General features: G+C 35.0%; 1 protein-coding gene across 1 annotated transcript; it reads left to right on the top strand.

Annotated features, from left to right (window-relative positions):
* Window positions 1-602: 602 nt before the first annotated feature.
* On the top strand, window positions 603-12595 carry LOC131182094 (uncharacterized). The gene is made up of 2 exons (XM_058150737.1): window positions 603-1283; window positions 12281-12595. Exons 1-2 carry the CDS (start codon window positions 603-605, stop codon window positions 12593-12595), a joined length of 996 nt encoding a protein of 331 aa, XP_058006720.1.
* The last annotated feature ends 5207 nt before the right edge of the window (window positions 12596-17802 follow it).

Genomic DNA, 17802 nt, shown 5'->3' with positions numbered 1-17802 from the left:
AATTCCAAATTTTGCTACTTTATATTGGGATGGAGAAATCATTATGGATGATGAAGGCTATGAATATTATGGGGGTTTATCAACCGTCATTACTATTGGTAAACGTATGGATTTTGGTACTTTAGGAATGAAAATTGTCCGTGGAATTAATCTTAAAGGTGGACATGAATTTATATCGAAAATCTTATTCAGATAACCCACTGAAAAAAATGGCTCATTTAAATGGGATTGCATGGGTTTGGTAAACGATGACGATGTGAATATTATGTTTAATTTCATTGATGAAATTGGAGGTATGTCATCTATTGAATTCTATATTGACATTTTTCGACCATCTGCAAATGTTGTTGATGAAGCGGGCCCATCAAATAGTTGTTACACTAAAGCACTTAAGTGTACGGATGATTTTGAATCCGTTAGCAATGATTATTGTCCCAATGATGATGAGGATGATGAAGAGTCTGATGAAGAATGGATTGATAGTGATGACTGGGACATGAATGAGGATGGTGGTCATCATAATGAGTTAGTAGTAGATTTGCCTTAATGAGTTAGTAGTATATTTGCCTTTTTACTATAATACTCATGTTGCAAACCCAATAATGCCGCTTGTCCCTCCTCCGCCTTATAGTGAAATAGATTTTTCATTGCTAACGGTTGATCCATGGTCAACACCACAGTGTAGTTCGATGTGGGATCCATTAAAAGAGTTTGAATTAGGACTGATATTCTCATCTAGAGAGGATGTCCAAAAAGCTGCCAAAGAATATCATTTACATAGGCACCATGAGTTTTGTAATGAGGAGACAAAGAGTAGAACATATGCCATCAGGTGCAAAGACATAAAGAGCAATTGTAAGTGGAGATTGAGTGCCTCACGAGGGAAAGGAAGTGATATATGGAAAATTACGCGATATAAAGGACCACATACATGTGTTAATCCATCACTGTCACAAGATCATAAGCAATTGGATAGCAAATTTATATATGATTTCATTCTCGCCATTATATGTGAACAACCCAATGTCAAGATAGGAGCGTTACAGTCTGAAATGAAAGATAAGATTGGATATATGCCAAGTTATCGAAAGACCTGGAAGGCTAGGCACGATGCAATTATTAAGATCTTTGGTGATTGGGAGGAATCTTTCGGAAGGTTGCGACAATTTATGCTTGCTTTGTGCAAACAGAACCCTGAAAGTATGTTCTTCATTGAAGATGATCCTTTTTTTGTTAATAATAGATTAGATCCTGCTTATCGGGTTTTTGTAGGACAAGGGGGCGTGAGGCGAAATATCATCCATTGAAATTATATAAAATGCACCAGGTAATGCCCAGGAAAGATGGTGGAGTCACAATGGTCTCACTTAAGTACCACCTCCTTAGACAGCATTTCCTAGACATGCACTTCATACAATCCTAATAGAATCAAACCACTGGTAAGTACCGTCTTCCCATAACACTACCACGGTACTAAGGATTTATGCCACGAAGGCATAGATAGACAGTCGCCACCGGGTAATAACCGGACATATTGATGTTTCTTCCGAGGGTCATGGATGGCAACTTACTCCTTGCAGAGTTTCCACAACCGTCATTACCATAGCCCAATGTCTAGGTTCGGGATAGTGGGTACGTAAGGGGAAGGTGTTAGGCACCCCTTACGCCTGGTCTAACCTCGTTAATTCGAGTGCCAGTCCTCTACTAATGTTTCTAGAAGTCTTGTTTATTATTCCTTTATTAAACTTTATCCTAAAAATGCAATTCTAATCCTACACACGCAAGTAATTCACAAAAGGGTTGTTGTTTACACACAATTTTCATGCACAAGTAATTCCTATCTATGGGATTGCTAATTATTTAAATGATATTTATCAGATGACTAAAATTAATTTATTATTGAGAATTTAATTTACAAACAAATTCAATTTCAAATAACCCTACGTTTCTATTTAACCTAATTAATTAATTTTCACCAAGTTACCTTAAGGATAATTAAACTAAGTTAATTATGTACATGTGTAATTTATTCTAATATCACATAAGGCCCAAACAATCACAACCTAATAAAGATTTCTAACATGCAAATTTATTTTACAATTATCAAGTATTAAATTAAATTTATTTACATGCCAATGTTAGTTTAATTTACAAACAAGATTAATTTTAATTTACAAAGTATTTATTTAAATTAATTACATGCAAAAGTCAGTTAAATTAAAAAACAAAGTTAATTTTAATTTACCAAATGAAAGTTCTATTATTACTACAATTTCATACCAATGGTTATTCGAGAAGTTTAGAGCTACTTACCTGTTGGTAAATGCAGTTGCCATTGGGGCAAGCTACCCTTAAAAAAGGGTCTTCTCTTCTAGTATGGCAATGATATCACTGGCTTACTCCCGTTTAGCTCCATATAAGCTCCACGCAAATGCCCTCTTTGGTACTTACCTTAGGGCTACTTACCAATTTTGTTTGTAATAAAAAATAAAGAAACTAAAGAAAATAAAAGAAATAAAGAAAACATTAATAACAATTTACATTGGATTCTAACTCTAGTCTCCTAAAGGGTTAAGATTCCTAATTAGTTACAACTACCTAATGGTCTAAGTCTTCTAACATGATCCAAACACTTTATAACACTTCTTGAATTAAAAGAATACAGAAAATAGATCAAATATCAATTAAAACCTAAGAAAATACAAGAACATGCATAAATATACAATTTTTAAATTCTGGCAGATTAACAGTAGCAAGAAATTCGATTTTTTAAAAATAGTTAAACATGCCTAAAAATCATAAAAAAATTACAGAAGATAGCCTACATATCATACAATAACATAAAATTTATAAATCAAACAAAACCCTAGCCGAATGATCTACATAAATCGTAACTCTTCTAAGTGACAGAATCGTACTACTTTTTTGTAAAATTCATAACTCATTAACCACAAAAGATATGAATGCAAAACCAATTGGAAAAGATTCATAAGATTTTGAAGTTAATTTTAGACACTAGATTTGCACAAAAATATTAAGGAACAAGGGAGATATTGGCTCCACAAGTCGGATATCCTGCAAATCAGATTTTACAGGAACCCTAACTTCAAACAGCCATAACTTACAAAATATTAAAGCTTTTTTAGTGATTCTTGAGCCTAAAATTAATAGAATTTCGTGTAGAATATGAATATAATTTTTACAAATTTTTTACAGATTCAGAAAATAAAGAAAAATAATAAAAATACGAGAGACAGAAACTAAACATGTGCAGAGTTGTGTATTCCCTCAAATTAAACATGATTACATGATCTATATGAACATATAAAATAAATTGAAGACAAATAGCATAGAATTAAAATATTGTGTGGCATAGATCTTGAAAAGAAAACAATAAAAACTGACCTTCCAGAAATCTTGTATGAAAATCTTCTTGAAGAAAAAAAATAATAAGGAAGAACTCCAAGAGTCTTAAATATCTCTAAATTTCTTATAACTCTGAATTTTCTCTATCTCTCTCCTCTCATCATCCCCTTCTTCTCTTCTCTAGTAGGGTATTTATAGGGTTTTGGGAGAGAGGTGTGATAGGATTTGGAGTCTTAGGATGATAAAGTTTAGATGACTTAAACAACTACAATTGCAGAATTCGAATAAGACTGGGATATGGGTGAGGTGTTTCAACCAATAGGAAGACAGAAAAAATGGAAGGCACCAATAGGGAATGAGGAAGAGGTGTGGTAGGATTTAGAGTCTTAGGGTGATAAAGTTTAGATGACTTAAACAACTACGATTGCAGAATTCGAATAAGACTGGGATATGGGTGAGGTGTTTCAACCAATAGGAAGACAGGAAAAAATGGAAGGCACCAATAGGGAGTGAGGAAGAGAGTGGGGTCAAGGAGGAGAGAGATATTTTGTTATTTTAATTTTTAGAAAATAATTAAATGGGTCCCATTTAAAATTCCTAACTAGGCTTTCTTAGGCCCATAGAGCCCAATTAAACTTAATTAGATCCATTTAAGAACTACCCATATTAAATTTAAACAAAATAAAATTTTATTTAAATTTAATTAAATTAATTTCCCCAAAATTTTATTATTATTTTTATTTTTTTCAAGATCATGCCACGGAATTAATAATTCAGCTCCATGCCTCCAATTACATCTTACAGTCATATAATTTTTCATCATCGGGTTTCCCATGGCCTCAATGCACATGCTCATCACAAAATAAGGGTCTACAGTTTGCCCCCCACTTTGGCGAAAGTTGAAATCAATGCGAAGCATTGCTCAAGTTTCGTCAAAGTGAAACTCAAATTTCTAATAACTATGAAACATTGGCTATGAGGATCAAGTATATCTTGCTCGGTCGACATACTCTATATTATGAGACTAGCTACGGTCTCATAATAGTAATAATTGTGTCATGTGAAAAACGAGTGTATCTTGCTCTGTCGATACACTCTGCGTCATGAGACTAGCTACGGTCTCATAACAGTGATAACTGTGTCATGTGAAAATTGAGTGCATCTTGCTCGCCGATACACTCTGTGTTATGAGACTAGCTACGGTCTCATAACGTTGATAACTTTGTAATGTGAAAATCGAATGCATCTTACTCGCCGATACACTCTGCATCATGAGACTAGCTACGGTCTCATGATAATGGAAACTCTGTGTTTTGAAATGTTGTGGATTCGTATTTAGGACCATGATCCTAAACTACCACGTATCTCCCTCGCTATCCTGAGGAAGAATCAGACCCACTCGTAGTTCGACACTTGAAACTGTGGTGATGCATGTTCTTCTACGCCTTACACACCTACAGGTGACATGTTGATGCGTGTTCTTCTACGCCTTACACAACTATGCCATGTGCCCTAAACAACGTCTAAGGACTTACCAAAAAACATCTATCATGAAATGTTGTGGGTTCGTATTTAGGACCACGATCCTAAACTACCTACGTATCCCCCTCGCTATCCTGAGGAAGAATCAGACCCCCTCGTAGTTCGACACTTGAAACTGTGGTAATGCGTGTTTTTCTACGCCTTACACACCCACAGGTGACATGTTGATGCATGTTCTTCTATGCCTTACACAACTATGTCATGCGCCCTAAACAACGTCTAAGGACTTACCAAAAAATATCTAATTCATGATTTGAAAAAAAAATTAGGATGACTGGGTCTCAAAATTCTCTCTGATTTTTATGCTTCCTGTATGCTACTTCCTATCATGGGCATGCTGATTTTGCTAGAGATTCTAAAAAAAACTTAGTCCTCTGGGGGACCTCTTTTTGCAAAAACTTTCTTATAACCTCAAATTTTTTTGAGAAAAATTATTCACCAAAAAAGACTTCCTTAAGGTCACAATATAATTTCTCTCTGATTTTTCTTTTTCTTCTCTCCCCCCATGATTTCTGCCTTGACTCATTTCTCTTCCATGAACTTCATTCTCTGTGCCCTAAGTTTTGCCTGAAATGCCCTTTTGGGTTTTCATCTCAGCGGGCTTGCTCTAACTTTTGCCTAAGCGGCCCTTTCAGGTTTTCCACTTAGCGAGCTCTCTTTTTTTCTTTTCTTTTTCTTGTTCTTTTTCTCTTTTTTTGAAATTAGACAATCACCAGGATATTCATATCAAGCACCTATTCTATCATGCTCACAAGACAATAGGTTAAATCAAAACAATGCAGTTCAATTACTTAATCTTTTGATATATCCCTCAAGACACAAAACATTCACAATCATAATTCAATAAAACCTATTCCTGATTAATGCAATAAAAACTTCTTTATTTATTCAGGTACACCATTACTCCCTCTTACATTTAGTTTTGCTAAATTTCTAACCTTCCAAAGTTAGAAATAAGCTTTATAACCTGCCGAATGGCCTTTTCAGGTTTTTCATCCAGATCTTCTCTCATCTCTCCTTTTGCCTAGACTGCCTTTTGTAGGTTTTCAATCTAGCATTTTTTCTTTTCTTTTCTTTTCTTTTTCTTTTCCTTTTTTTTTTCCTTTCGTTATTTTTTCTTTGACCCTTACTTTTGCCTAGACCGCCTTTTGCAGGTTTTCAGCTTAGCGGGCCTGTCTCACACAAAGTACCATTTAAGCCTGTCTAAATTGACTGGTTCTTGAAATTCATTCCCATCCAGGTCTGATATTCTTACAGTAGCAAGATCTTTTGACTATGTGTGGACCATCCCAGTTTGGCTTAAACTTTCCTCTTGGATCAAAAGGGATGGGCCGAGTTTGTTTCACAACCATATCTCCCTCTTTGATCTTTCTTGGCTTCACCTTCTTATTAAAGGCTCTAGTTATCTTCCTTTGATAAGCCTGCATATGATACAAGGCTCGCATCCTCTTTTCATCAATCAAAGCTAGTTCTTCATATCTCTTATAGGCCCACTCATTTTCTAGGATCTTAGCTTCTAGCATCACTCTTAAGGATTTGACCTCTTGCTTAATGGATAGCACTACTTTAATCCCATACACTAAAGAGAATGGGGTTGCCCTCGTGGATGTCCTTGTAATACTACGATAATCTTAAAGAACATAAGGGAGTTTTTCAGGCCAATCCTTATATGTTTCGAACATTTTTTCCCAACTAGAACATTTCCATTCATATGGGGACCACACATTTCCTGCATGTATTTCTTTCATTATTTGCTCAGCCTATTTTTCTATCACACATAAGAGTTTGTAGAATTGCCCCCCAGCTAAAGTAAGTTGAGTGGCTAATCTATGAATTATTGCTCTATCTCTTTTGTAGGCTTATTGCGAGTATTCTCTCACTTCCAGAGACGTCCTTATATCTTCATATCATTTTCCTTCTCCCTCTAGGTCCACATGTGCTACTACTAATCCTTCATAGCATAAAATTTTACTCCTCATTAGGATAACCAGCTAAGTCAACTTTTGATCACTCTTTTCCTATAGCGGCACCAGCGTGGCTTGGGAATCGGCCATCTGATTTTAAGCTCGAGGCATGTGCTTCTTGGTACTTTGTTAACAAGGCTATAAATTTATCTCTTTCTTCTTGGGTTAAATCTTCAGCTAACTTAATGTCTTTAGGATTATTTGGTGTACCTAAATTAATAGAGATCGATTTTGATGCATTAACAAAAATAGATTCTAAATGATTATGAATGCCATGCATATGCCCATTAGAATAAACATCAAACAAGTAAGCAGGATTGGGAATGTTATTGATCTTTGCCTCGAAATCTTTATCAAGTACATCAGAATTGGAAACTGCAATATTACTACTGTGAGCATTACAAAAGATAGACTCAAACATAGGGGTGTAGCTTCAGGTGTTTGGCTTTTCATGCAGTCCTCAGATCAATGGTGCTGATTTTCTGCTTTAGCTCTTTCACATATGGTAACCCCTAATCATATGTCAGGGTAATCTGCCCCTTCATCTCAAGAAAAGTCACCAGACCATCTATACTTTCTCCTAGGCCTATGCTAAGAAAAAACTTCAGCCCTCTCTTCATAGTAGTCACTTTTAGATCCATCTAGTTTTTATAGATCCCAACAACTTGAAAATCAGACACTAGTGGAACTGAACCATCAGTTGTAATGCAACTATCTCCTCATCAGAATCAATCCAGACATCCAAAGGACCCTCATCATAGCTAGAATTATCACAAATGTCAATAACCATTATAGACTGAGGTTCATTGGGCTTTTGGATGGGTTGGATAGGTTCACTAGGCTTTTGGATGGGTTGGATAAGTTCATTGGGCTTTTGGATGGGTTGGATAAAGTCAATAATTCTATTAGGGTTATTTGAGGTGATGGAGATCATGTAGAGACCTGGTGTAGGTGGAAATTTTGGCTAGGCATGGGGCTTTTGGATTGATTTTCTAGGTCAATTATCCTTTTGGCATCAATTAGGTCTTAGATATCATGTTTCAGTTGAAAGCATCAGTCGGTGTCATGACTGTGGGCTTGGTAAAATTGGCAACATTGGTTGATATCATAGCTAGGTGGGAGTGGATTTGGTAGTAGTCTGGGTGCTAAGAGCTGTAGGAGGTCTTGAGCTTTGAGACGCTCCAAAACTTCAGATAAGGGTTAGCTGAAAAAAAAATCTCCTTGGGGTGTGAGACACAATTTGAACCTCAATAACTTTAATGCCACTTAATTGGCCTACCTCGGGGCCTCTTTTTAAAATTGACCACAATTTTCTCTTCTAGCTCAAACATCTTGGCATTCAATATTTCATCAAGCACGGCCATAATTTCTTCCATCTTAAGTAGTGCAGGTGAAATCCTTACTAGTCTCTTCCCTTCCCTAACCCAAGTGACCTGATTGGAAGTCTCTTTGGTGTATTTTGAGGCTATGTTTGCTCAAAAAAATAGGATTTAAGGGTTAACCTAAGTATGCTATGTACATGAATGCAATGCATGAATGGACTATTTTTTTTTTTTTGCCTTTACTTTTACAAAACCAAAATCAAACCATACCACTAGAACCAAAACTGAATCAAAACCAGACCATATAAACTGAACTAAAATCGAACCAAAGACTGAATCAAAACCAAAAAAAAAAAAAATCTCCAGAACTGAATCTTCGCCCCCTTATACCTTCAACTCTCACGTGCAGGGTAAGAAAAAAATTCTATCCTAGGCTATGGTACACTGGACACACCAACAGGGGGTGGTCCAGGACGATCCTTCCCTCACAAACAAAGGATTTATATCCTTAAAGTTTAACCATAAGTAAGCATCCTCTTGCTTAATATGGGTTTTGAAATGGACTTGGGCCTATACACACATTGGGTTTATGCATAGGCCTAGGTTCATCTCAACTACCACTAGAACTTATGGTTTGAATAGTAAGGATACGAATCCAGCACAACAAAAATCTACGGGGTACCTAGGGTTGAAATCTATGGCTCATGGGCTTTATTGGGTAGGAAAAGGGTCACCCATGCGAGAGCTTGTCCATTAAGCACAACGGCCGGAGCTGTGGCTCTTTTATATACTCGAAGGTACGGGCATGGGGTGCTAGCATTCACCAATTCGTCATAGCTCGAGTAGAACCATGGTCTCCTTGGCTAGTACTAACGAGGCTAAAAGGGTAAGGGTGATCCGTGTGATAGTGTAGTGCAATGCAAAAAGTTTAACAAAGGAATAATATTAGACTAATAGAAACATGTTGGAGTAACTATCCATTTAGTCCCCAGCGGAGTCGCCAAACTGTAGGACAAGGGGGCGTGAGGCGAAATATCATCCATTGAAATTATATAAAATGCACCAGGTAATGCCCAGGAAAGATGGTGGAGTCACAATGGTCTCACTTAAGTACCACCTCCTTAGACAGCATTTCCTAGACATGCACTTCATACAATCCTAATAGAATCAAACCACTGGTAAGTACCGTCTTCCCATAACACTACCACGGTACTAAGGATTTATGCCACGAAGGCATAGATAGACAGGAGTCGCCACCCGGGTAATAACCGGGACATATTCAGTGTTTCTTCCGAGGGTCATGGATGGCAACTTACTCCTTGCAGAGTTTCCACAACCGTCATTACCATAGCCCAATGTCTAGGTTCGGGATAGTGGGTACGTAAGGGGAAGGTGTTAGGCACCCCTTACGCCTGGTCTAACCTCGTTAATTCGAGTGCCAGTCCTCTACTAATATTTCTAGAAGTCTTGTTTATTATTCCTTTATTAAACTTTATCCTAAAAAAATGTAATTCTAATCCTACACATGTAAGTAATTCACAAAAGGGTTTTGTTTACAGACAATTTTTATGCACAAGTAATTCCTATCTATGGGATTGCTAATTATTTAAATGATATTTATCAGATGACTAAAATTAATTTATTATTGAGAATTTAATTTACAAACAAATTCAATTTCAAATAACCCTACGTTTCTATTTAACCTAATTAATTAATTTTCACCAAGTTACCTTAAGGATAATTAAACTAAGTTAATTATGTACATGTGTAATTTATTCTAATATCACATAAGGCCCAAACAATCACAACCTAATAAAGATTTCTAACATGCAAATTTATTTTACAATTATCAAGTATTAAATTAAATTTATTTACATGCCAATGTTAGTTTAATTTACAAACAAGATTAATTTTAATTTACAAAGTATTTATTTAAATTAATTACATGCAAAAGTCAGTTAAATTAAAAAACAAAGTTAATTTTAATTTACCAAATGAAAGTTCTATTATTACTACAATTTCATACCAATGGTTATTCGAGAAGTTTAGAGCTACTTACCTGTTGGTAAATGCAGTTGCCATTGGGGCAAGCTACCCTTAAAAAAGGGTCTTCTCTTCTAGTATGGCAATGATATCCCTGGCTTACTCCCATTTAGCTCCATATAAGCTCCACGCAAATGCCCTCTTTGGTACTTACCTTAGGGCTACTTACCAATTTTGTTTGTAATAAAAAATAAAGAAACTAAAGAAAATAAAAGAAATAAAGAAAACATTAATAACAATTTACATTGGATTCTAACTCTAGTCTCCTAAAGGGTTAAGATTCCTAATTAGTTACAACTACCTGATGGTCTAAGTCTTCTAACATGATCCAAACACTTTATAACACTTCTTGAATTAAAAGAATACAGAAAATAGATCAAATATCAATTAAAACCTAAGAAAATACAAGAACATGCATAAATATACAATTTTTAAATTCTGGCAGATTAACAGTAGCAAGAAATTCGATTTTTTAAAAATAGTTAAACATGCCTAAAAATCATAAAAAAATTACAGAAGATAGCCTACATATCATACAATAACATAAAATTTATAAATCAAACAAAACCCTAGCCGAATGATCTACATAAATCGTAACTCTTCTAAGTGACAGAATCGTACTACTTTTTTTGTAAAATTCATAACTCATTAACCACAAAAGATATGAATACAAAACCAATTGGAAAAGATTCATAAGATTTTGAAGTTAATTTTAGACACTAGATTTGCACAAAAATATTAAGGAACAAGGGAGATATTGGCTCCACAAGTCGGATATCCTGCAAATCAGATTTTACAGGAACCCTAACTTCAAACAGCCATAACTTACAAAATATTAAAGCTTTTTTAGTGATTCTTGAGCCTAAAATTAATAGAATTTCGTGTAGAATATGAATATAATTTTTACAAATTTTTTACAGATTCAGAAAATAAAGAAAAATAATAAAAATACGAGAGACAGAAACTAAACATGTGCAGAGTTGTGTATTCCCTCAAATTAAACATGATTACATGATCTATATGAACATATAAAATAAATTGAAGACAAATAGCATAGAATTAAAATATTGTGTGGCATAGATCTTGAAAAGAAAAATAAAAAACTGACCTTCCAGAAATCTTGTATGAAAATCTTCTTGAAGAAAAAAAATAATAAGGAAGAACTCCAAGAGTCTTAAATATCTCTAAATTTCTTATAACTCTGAATTTTCTCTATCTCTCTCCTCTCATCATCCCCTTCTTCTCTTCTCTAGTAGGGTATTTATAGGGTTTTGGGAGAGAGGTGTGATAGGATTTGGAGTCTTAGGATGATAAAGTTTAGATGACTTAAACAACTACAATTGCAGAATTCGAATAAGACTGGGATATGGGTGAGGTGTTTCAACCAATAGGAAGACAGAAAAAATGGAAGGCACCAATAGGGAATGAGGAAGAGGTGTGGTAGGATTTAGAGTCTTAGGGTGATAAAGTTTAGATGACTTAAACAACTACGATTGCAGAATTCGAATAAGACTGGGATATGGGTGAGGTGTTTCAACCAATAGGAAGACAGGAAAAAATGGAAGGCACCAATAGGGAGTGAGGAAGAGAGTGGGGTCAAGGAGGAGAGAGATATTTTGTTATTTTAATTTTTAGAAAATAATTAAATGGGTCCCATTTAAAATTCCTAACTAGGCTTTCTTAGGCCCATAGAGCCCAATTAAACTTAATTAGATCCATTTAAGAACTACCCATATTAAATTTAAACAAAATAAAATTTTATTTAAATTTAATTAAATTAATTTCCCCAAAATTTTATTATTATTTTTATTTTTTTCAAGATCATGCCACGGAATTAATAATTCAGCTCCATGCCTCCAATTACATCTTACAGTCATATAATTTTTCATCATCGGGTTTCCCACGGCCTCAATGCACATGCTCATCACAAAATAAGGGTCTACAGTTTTCGATAGAATGTTTTGGGCATATAAACAAACAATAGAAGGATTCAAGAACTGTCGACTGGTTATATTCATAGACTCAACTTTTTTATATGGGAAGTACAAAGGATGTTTATTTTGTGCAACAACACTTGATGGTAATAACCATATTTTCCCAATTGCGTGGGCAATAGTCGACAGTGAAAATGCAAGGAACTGGGATTGGTTTATGTCTTGTTTGAGGGTGTTTGTGACAGATCGTAAAGGAATATGTGTTATATCAGATAGACATATTGCCATAAAAAAGGCAATGAATCAAGATTGGTGGCAGCCCCCTGATGGGCATCATCGATACTGCTTAAGACATATCCTCAGCAATTACAACACAAAGTTTAAGAATACTAATATGAAAGAAGCTCTCCGAAAGGCAGGTTAGTTTTCTAAGTTGACTAGTTATTGTTACTGTAATCTAAATATAAATTTGACATAGTAAAAAACAAATAACATGGCTTTTTTATTTTTACAGCACAACAATTGGAAAAAAAAAAAATTTTATGAGGCCATGAACACAATCAAGAATGAGCATCCTGACACATTTGAATGGGCTACAAAGATACCTTTGGAAAAATGGACACGTTCTCATGATGGAGGGAAACGTTATGGCTCCATGACAACTAATACTGTTGAGTCTGTTAATGGAATACTCAAAAGGATCCGTGCTTTACCAATAACTGCAATGGTAGAAAAAATATTTTTCCAGTGTGTTGATTATTTTGACACACGCTGCATGACCCTCCGTGAGCAACTGCAAATGGGCTTCAAATGTACACCAGCATGTCTTCAAATATTACTTGACAATTTAAATGAAGCAAACTCATATAATGTCCGAATCTTTAACCGCGATTGTGGTGAATTTGAAGTTTGGAAGGGAAGATCTGAAACGAAGCATGTGGTCAAACTTGATGAAAGGATATGCACATGCAAGAAGTTTGAAGAAATACGCATTCCATGTTCTCATGTGATTGCCTCATGCCAAGCAATGTCAATTAATTATGAGCAATATGTTTCAAATTATTACACGTTGGAGCGAACGCTTAAGTGCTATGAGTGGCAGTTTCATGCTCTTGAACATCCTGATGATTGGCCAACAGATAATTATCCAGTTCTTCTACCTGACCCAACCCAGAAAAGGTCTAAAGGACGACCAAATTCGTCAAGGAAGAAGAATGAAATGGATTGGAGTGTAAATCATTGTTCGTTATGTCATGGACAAGGACACACAAAAAAAAGTTGTCACATGCGAAGGAACAACATAACTTAATTATGTTACTATGTATCATTATTATAAATTGTTGCGGACTGTATTTCTTTTTATATTTTAATTTTATGTGTGTAAATGTAACATGCATTATTATCAAGTACATTATCTCCCATAATGTTTGCATTATCATGTGTTTCTCATTTATTTATTTGTGCTCCATTTTGTTTATGTCGTAGATAATATAATGGCTCGTATAATGCGCACTCCAAAAAGGATTGTCAATCAACAACAGAGAGTAAGGGTACATGGTCTAATTATGAAATTGATTAATCTACCAATGGAAGTAACACCCTCAACTACAGGGAATTACCTACTCTGCATTGTTAAGCATATGATAAGGGTCAACGGGCTCATTCAACAAATCATATGGGAAGGAGAGCTATTAATAGATAAACCTAGATATTTGGCTTTAAGGTCGACTTTTTAGTCAGATTCCACGACAAGGGTATACTTGACCGCGTATGGAAAAAATTAGAAGCTAACCGTACCCCATCATATTTACTGCTACTTAAGGGATTCGCAAAAGAATATGCTAGTTGGGTCGCTACGCGGACAATGTATCGGTCAACTGGTATAAAAATTCGTGATAGTAACAAACATACTCTGTTAAAGCCCATGTTACCTAAAATCAACTACACATTGGACAAAGACCTTTATGATGAGCTAATTAGATTATGTCCTGTGAATCAAATAACAAGGGTGACCTAATTAGTTCTAATATTCTAAACAATATTTATATGTTTTATTGATGTATATTTATATGTTTTGTTCATGTATATTTATATGTTTTGATGATGTACTCAACAATATTGTACTTTTAAGTAATGTATTGACTATGTTTATTTATATAATTTAATTCCTTCATTATATGTTTTTGTTACCATTCGTGTATTAATTAATGTACAAGAAACATATGTGCATTGTTTTACCTATCAAAAGATCCATTGAAAATGTATATTTTGTAATAATAAATAGGTATGACTACACAACAAGAAAGAAGAGATTACATTGTGCCTGGTCCAATTGATAAAGAGCTTCTTCGACTCCAGCCACAACACCATTCTGAAGGGATTTGGAATGGTACAGTTGAGCATGAAGTGGTTACATGCAGGAGGCAGGGGCTAATATTACATACTGACATTGATGACCGAATTGTTCCTCATCTTCGCGATTCTGGATTTATTAGTATTGCTAGACTAGGGTTTTTTTCTCTTGATTGGCACCTCATCAGTGCCTTTGTAGAGCGATGGCGACCGGAAACCCATACGTTTATGATGCCAATTGGTGAGTGCACAATCACTCTTCAGGATGTCAGCATTATTTCCGATTTGCCAGTACATAGGTCTGCTGTAACTGGAATGTCACGGGCCGACTGGCCAGAAGTTTGTGAGACATTATTGGGAGCTAGATCACCCCCAGAAATGATCCGAGGACATACACTAAAATTATCGTGGCTAGCTGATGAGTTTGGAGATATTCCACATCAGGCTGATGATTTAACCGTATTATGGCATGCAAGAGCATTCATATTACGACTCATTAGTTTGATATTTCCCGACAAGACAAACTCAAGTGTCAACTTGATGTTTCTACCCCTTCTAGAAGACTTGAGGGAAGCTGCGACATACAGTTGGGGTGGAGCTTGCTTAGCCTTCCTTTATCCTGAGCTATGCTGTGTTGCCGTTACTGAAACAAAGGATATTTCAGGACCACTATTCATTTTGCAGATCTGGGCTTGGGAGAGATTTAAAATAATCTCTCCATCAATAAGGGATCCATCAGCACCTCATGATGCACCTCTAGGTGCTAGGTATGTTATTAATTTATATTTTTATCCATTAAGCAATGAATAAATTGCCTTTTATTGTATTATATTTTTAATTTTCTTATCAACTAACAGGTGGAGTAGAGCTCGATAAATCACTGAAGTAACAACCCATGTATTGCCACAAATTCGGTATAACCTTGACCGGATGCGACCTGAAGATTTAATAATATGACATAAAATTCCATACATAAGTCAAAATTCCATAAATCTGACAAAAAATAATATGTTATATTTTTCCGTACATTTATAATCACTTCATGTTTTGCTAATATTCACTTGCAGATCACATGGGAACCATATTGCGAGGAATTATTGGATGAGCTGCCAGACATGTGTATCCAAGGTCGTCCTAGTTGGAAGACAGTGGTGCCATTAATTTGCTTTCATATTATTGAATGGCACCAACCTGACAGAGTGATGAGGCAGTTTGGTTTGGCCCAGCCTATTCCAGCACCACCGATGCAAACAGATGAGTTGCACGATATTACTCTCTGACTCAGTGAGAGTAATTGGGCACACCACCATGCAACATATATTAATCGTTGGAATAGGCGAGAACAATATATTGTTCAAGGGCAACAAATGGGACAACCACTCCACCATCATTCTGAATATATGGAGTGATACCGTCGAGCTGCTAGACGTTGGATCTCAATAAGTGGAGCTGCTATTGGTTGTGTGGTAATGATTAACAACATGTATTTTTTTCATTATTAAATACTTATAATAATAATTTTATCTTTTTTAACCTAAAATGTAACGTTATGTATATATTTTTTATTTTTACAGGAGGACGCAATTGAGGATTATTTGATAAAATTGCAAAATCCATCAACACAAAACGTGGCAGAAGTTAAGCGTACATTAAGGAAAATTATGATTGCACTGGAACAAGAAAGTAGGCTTTGCCAAATGCCACCTCCTCAGTCTACACCTCAAGCAGCAACTTTTAATGATGAATTGGAAGAGGACCAACCCATCAACCAACCTGGGCCCTCATATAGACCAGCACGATGTCAATCACGTCCTCCTCGACGTCGTCAACATCCAATGCATCAATCCTCTCCACCTGATGATGTTATGCCCCCACCTGTCGCATTTCACCCTTTCTGCATGGCATCAGCGCCTGGTCCTGTTCCCTTAGCTCCTGCACCGTCTCATACTAGTCCATCCACAGTATTCCAACCATATTCAGAAACTATCCCCCCACATTATACTGGTTGGATGCCTACCCCATCAATACCTGGCCCATCAACACCATGGATGTCATATCATTCTCATGTGCAAAGCAGAAGCACATTTGACTTCACTGAGAGTCAGCAGCCACAAACACCAATGAGTAGCTTATTTGCTCCATTTGGCAGACCATCTAGCATTGGGCCATCACAATATGCTTCGAGTCAATTTGGCGGATATGGTTCAGATCAATACTATGCAATATATCAGTCTGGTGCCTTAGGCCATATTCCATCTGGTGCAGGTCTATTTGGACACCATGAACAAGGTGCTATGCATTATACTGCAGGGGGGGAATCATCAGGACAACAACAAGGGCAACCTGGCCAACCCCAAGATGCACAAGGTGATCGGAAGAGCGAAGAAGGGGACAACATCGAGTTCTTCGACCGAGACGACATATTCGAAGACCTGGTTGTGGCACATGACTAATTTAAATATTTATTTTTATTTGTATAATAATTATGAATACTTTCTTAATTTATATCTTGCTTTAAGCCAATTGCTCGTATGACATGTTAGTAAACATTTTATATATATTTTTTTAATTAATTTGAAAATAATAAAGTAATTAAAACTGATAAAGTAATTACATTTATTAATTGCTATGAAGAAAATATATTATCCATAATTATAATAAGAAAAAAAATTAATATTAGTTATACTTTAATAACTTTTAACGATTATAACTAACATAATTTTAAATTTATCAATCTACTATGTTCTAAATATTAGAAACAAAAAAATTCCTATTAAGATGTATAAAATATACTATTTCAAATATTATACATTTATATTTTTAATCTATAAATTAAGAAATATTTTTATGATTATTAAATTTTTTTTACAAAAATATAAAATTAATTTTTTGAATATAAAAACATTTTTTAAACCGTATAATTATATTCTATTTACATTATATAAATAAAATTAATTTCACAAATATATAATATTAAATAAATATTACTACTACTAAAACATAAAACAAACTTTAAAAAAAATCAATGTATACAACTAACATATGTAAATTTAATATATTTTATAAAATATAATAAATAAATAAAATTAAATGATCAAAATATTATAAATTTAATATATTTTATAAAATCAATTAAATAAATAAAATATCAAAATTGTGGTACTTGGGACTCTAATATGATTAGCGTGTTTTTGGGTTAGCAACTGCATGGGGTGCATGGCGGAGAGGGACTGAGACGCTACGGAGAGGGGTCTGGGACGCTACTTATAGTAGCGTCCT

Source organism: Hevea brasiliensis, chromosome 8 (genome assembly GCF_030052815.1).
Source record: "Hevea brasiliensis isolate MT/VB/25A 57/8 chromosome 8, ASM3005281v1, whole genome shotgun sequence".
Taxonomy (NCBI): Eukaryota; Viridiplantae; Streptophyta; class Magnoliopsida; order Malpighiales; family Euphorbiaceae; genus Hevea; species Hevea brasiliensis.
The sequence above is the reverse complement of the archived record's forward strand: the minus strand, read 5'-3'. Positions and strand labels throughout refer to the sequence as shown.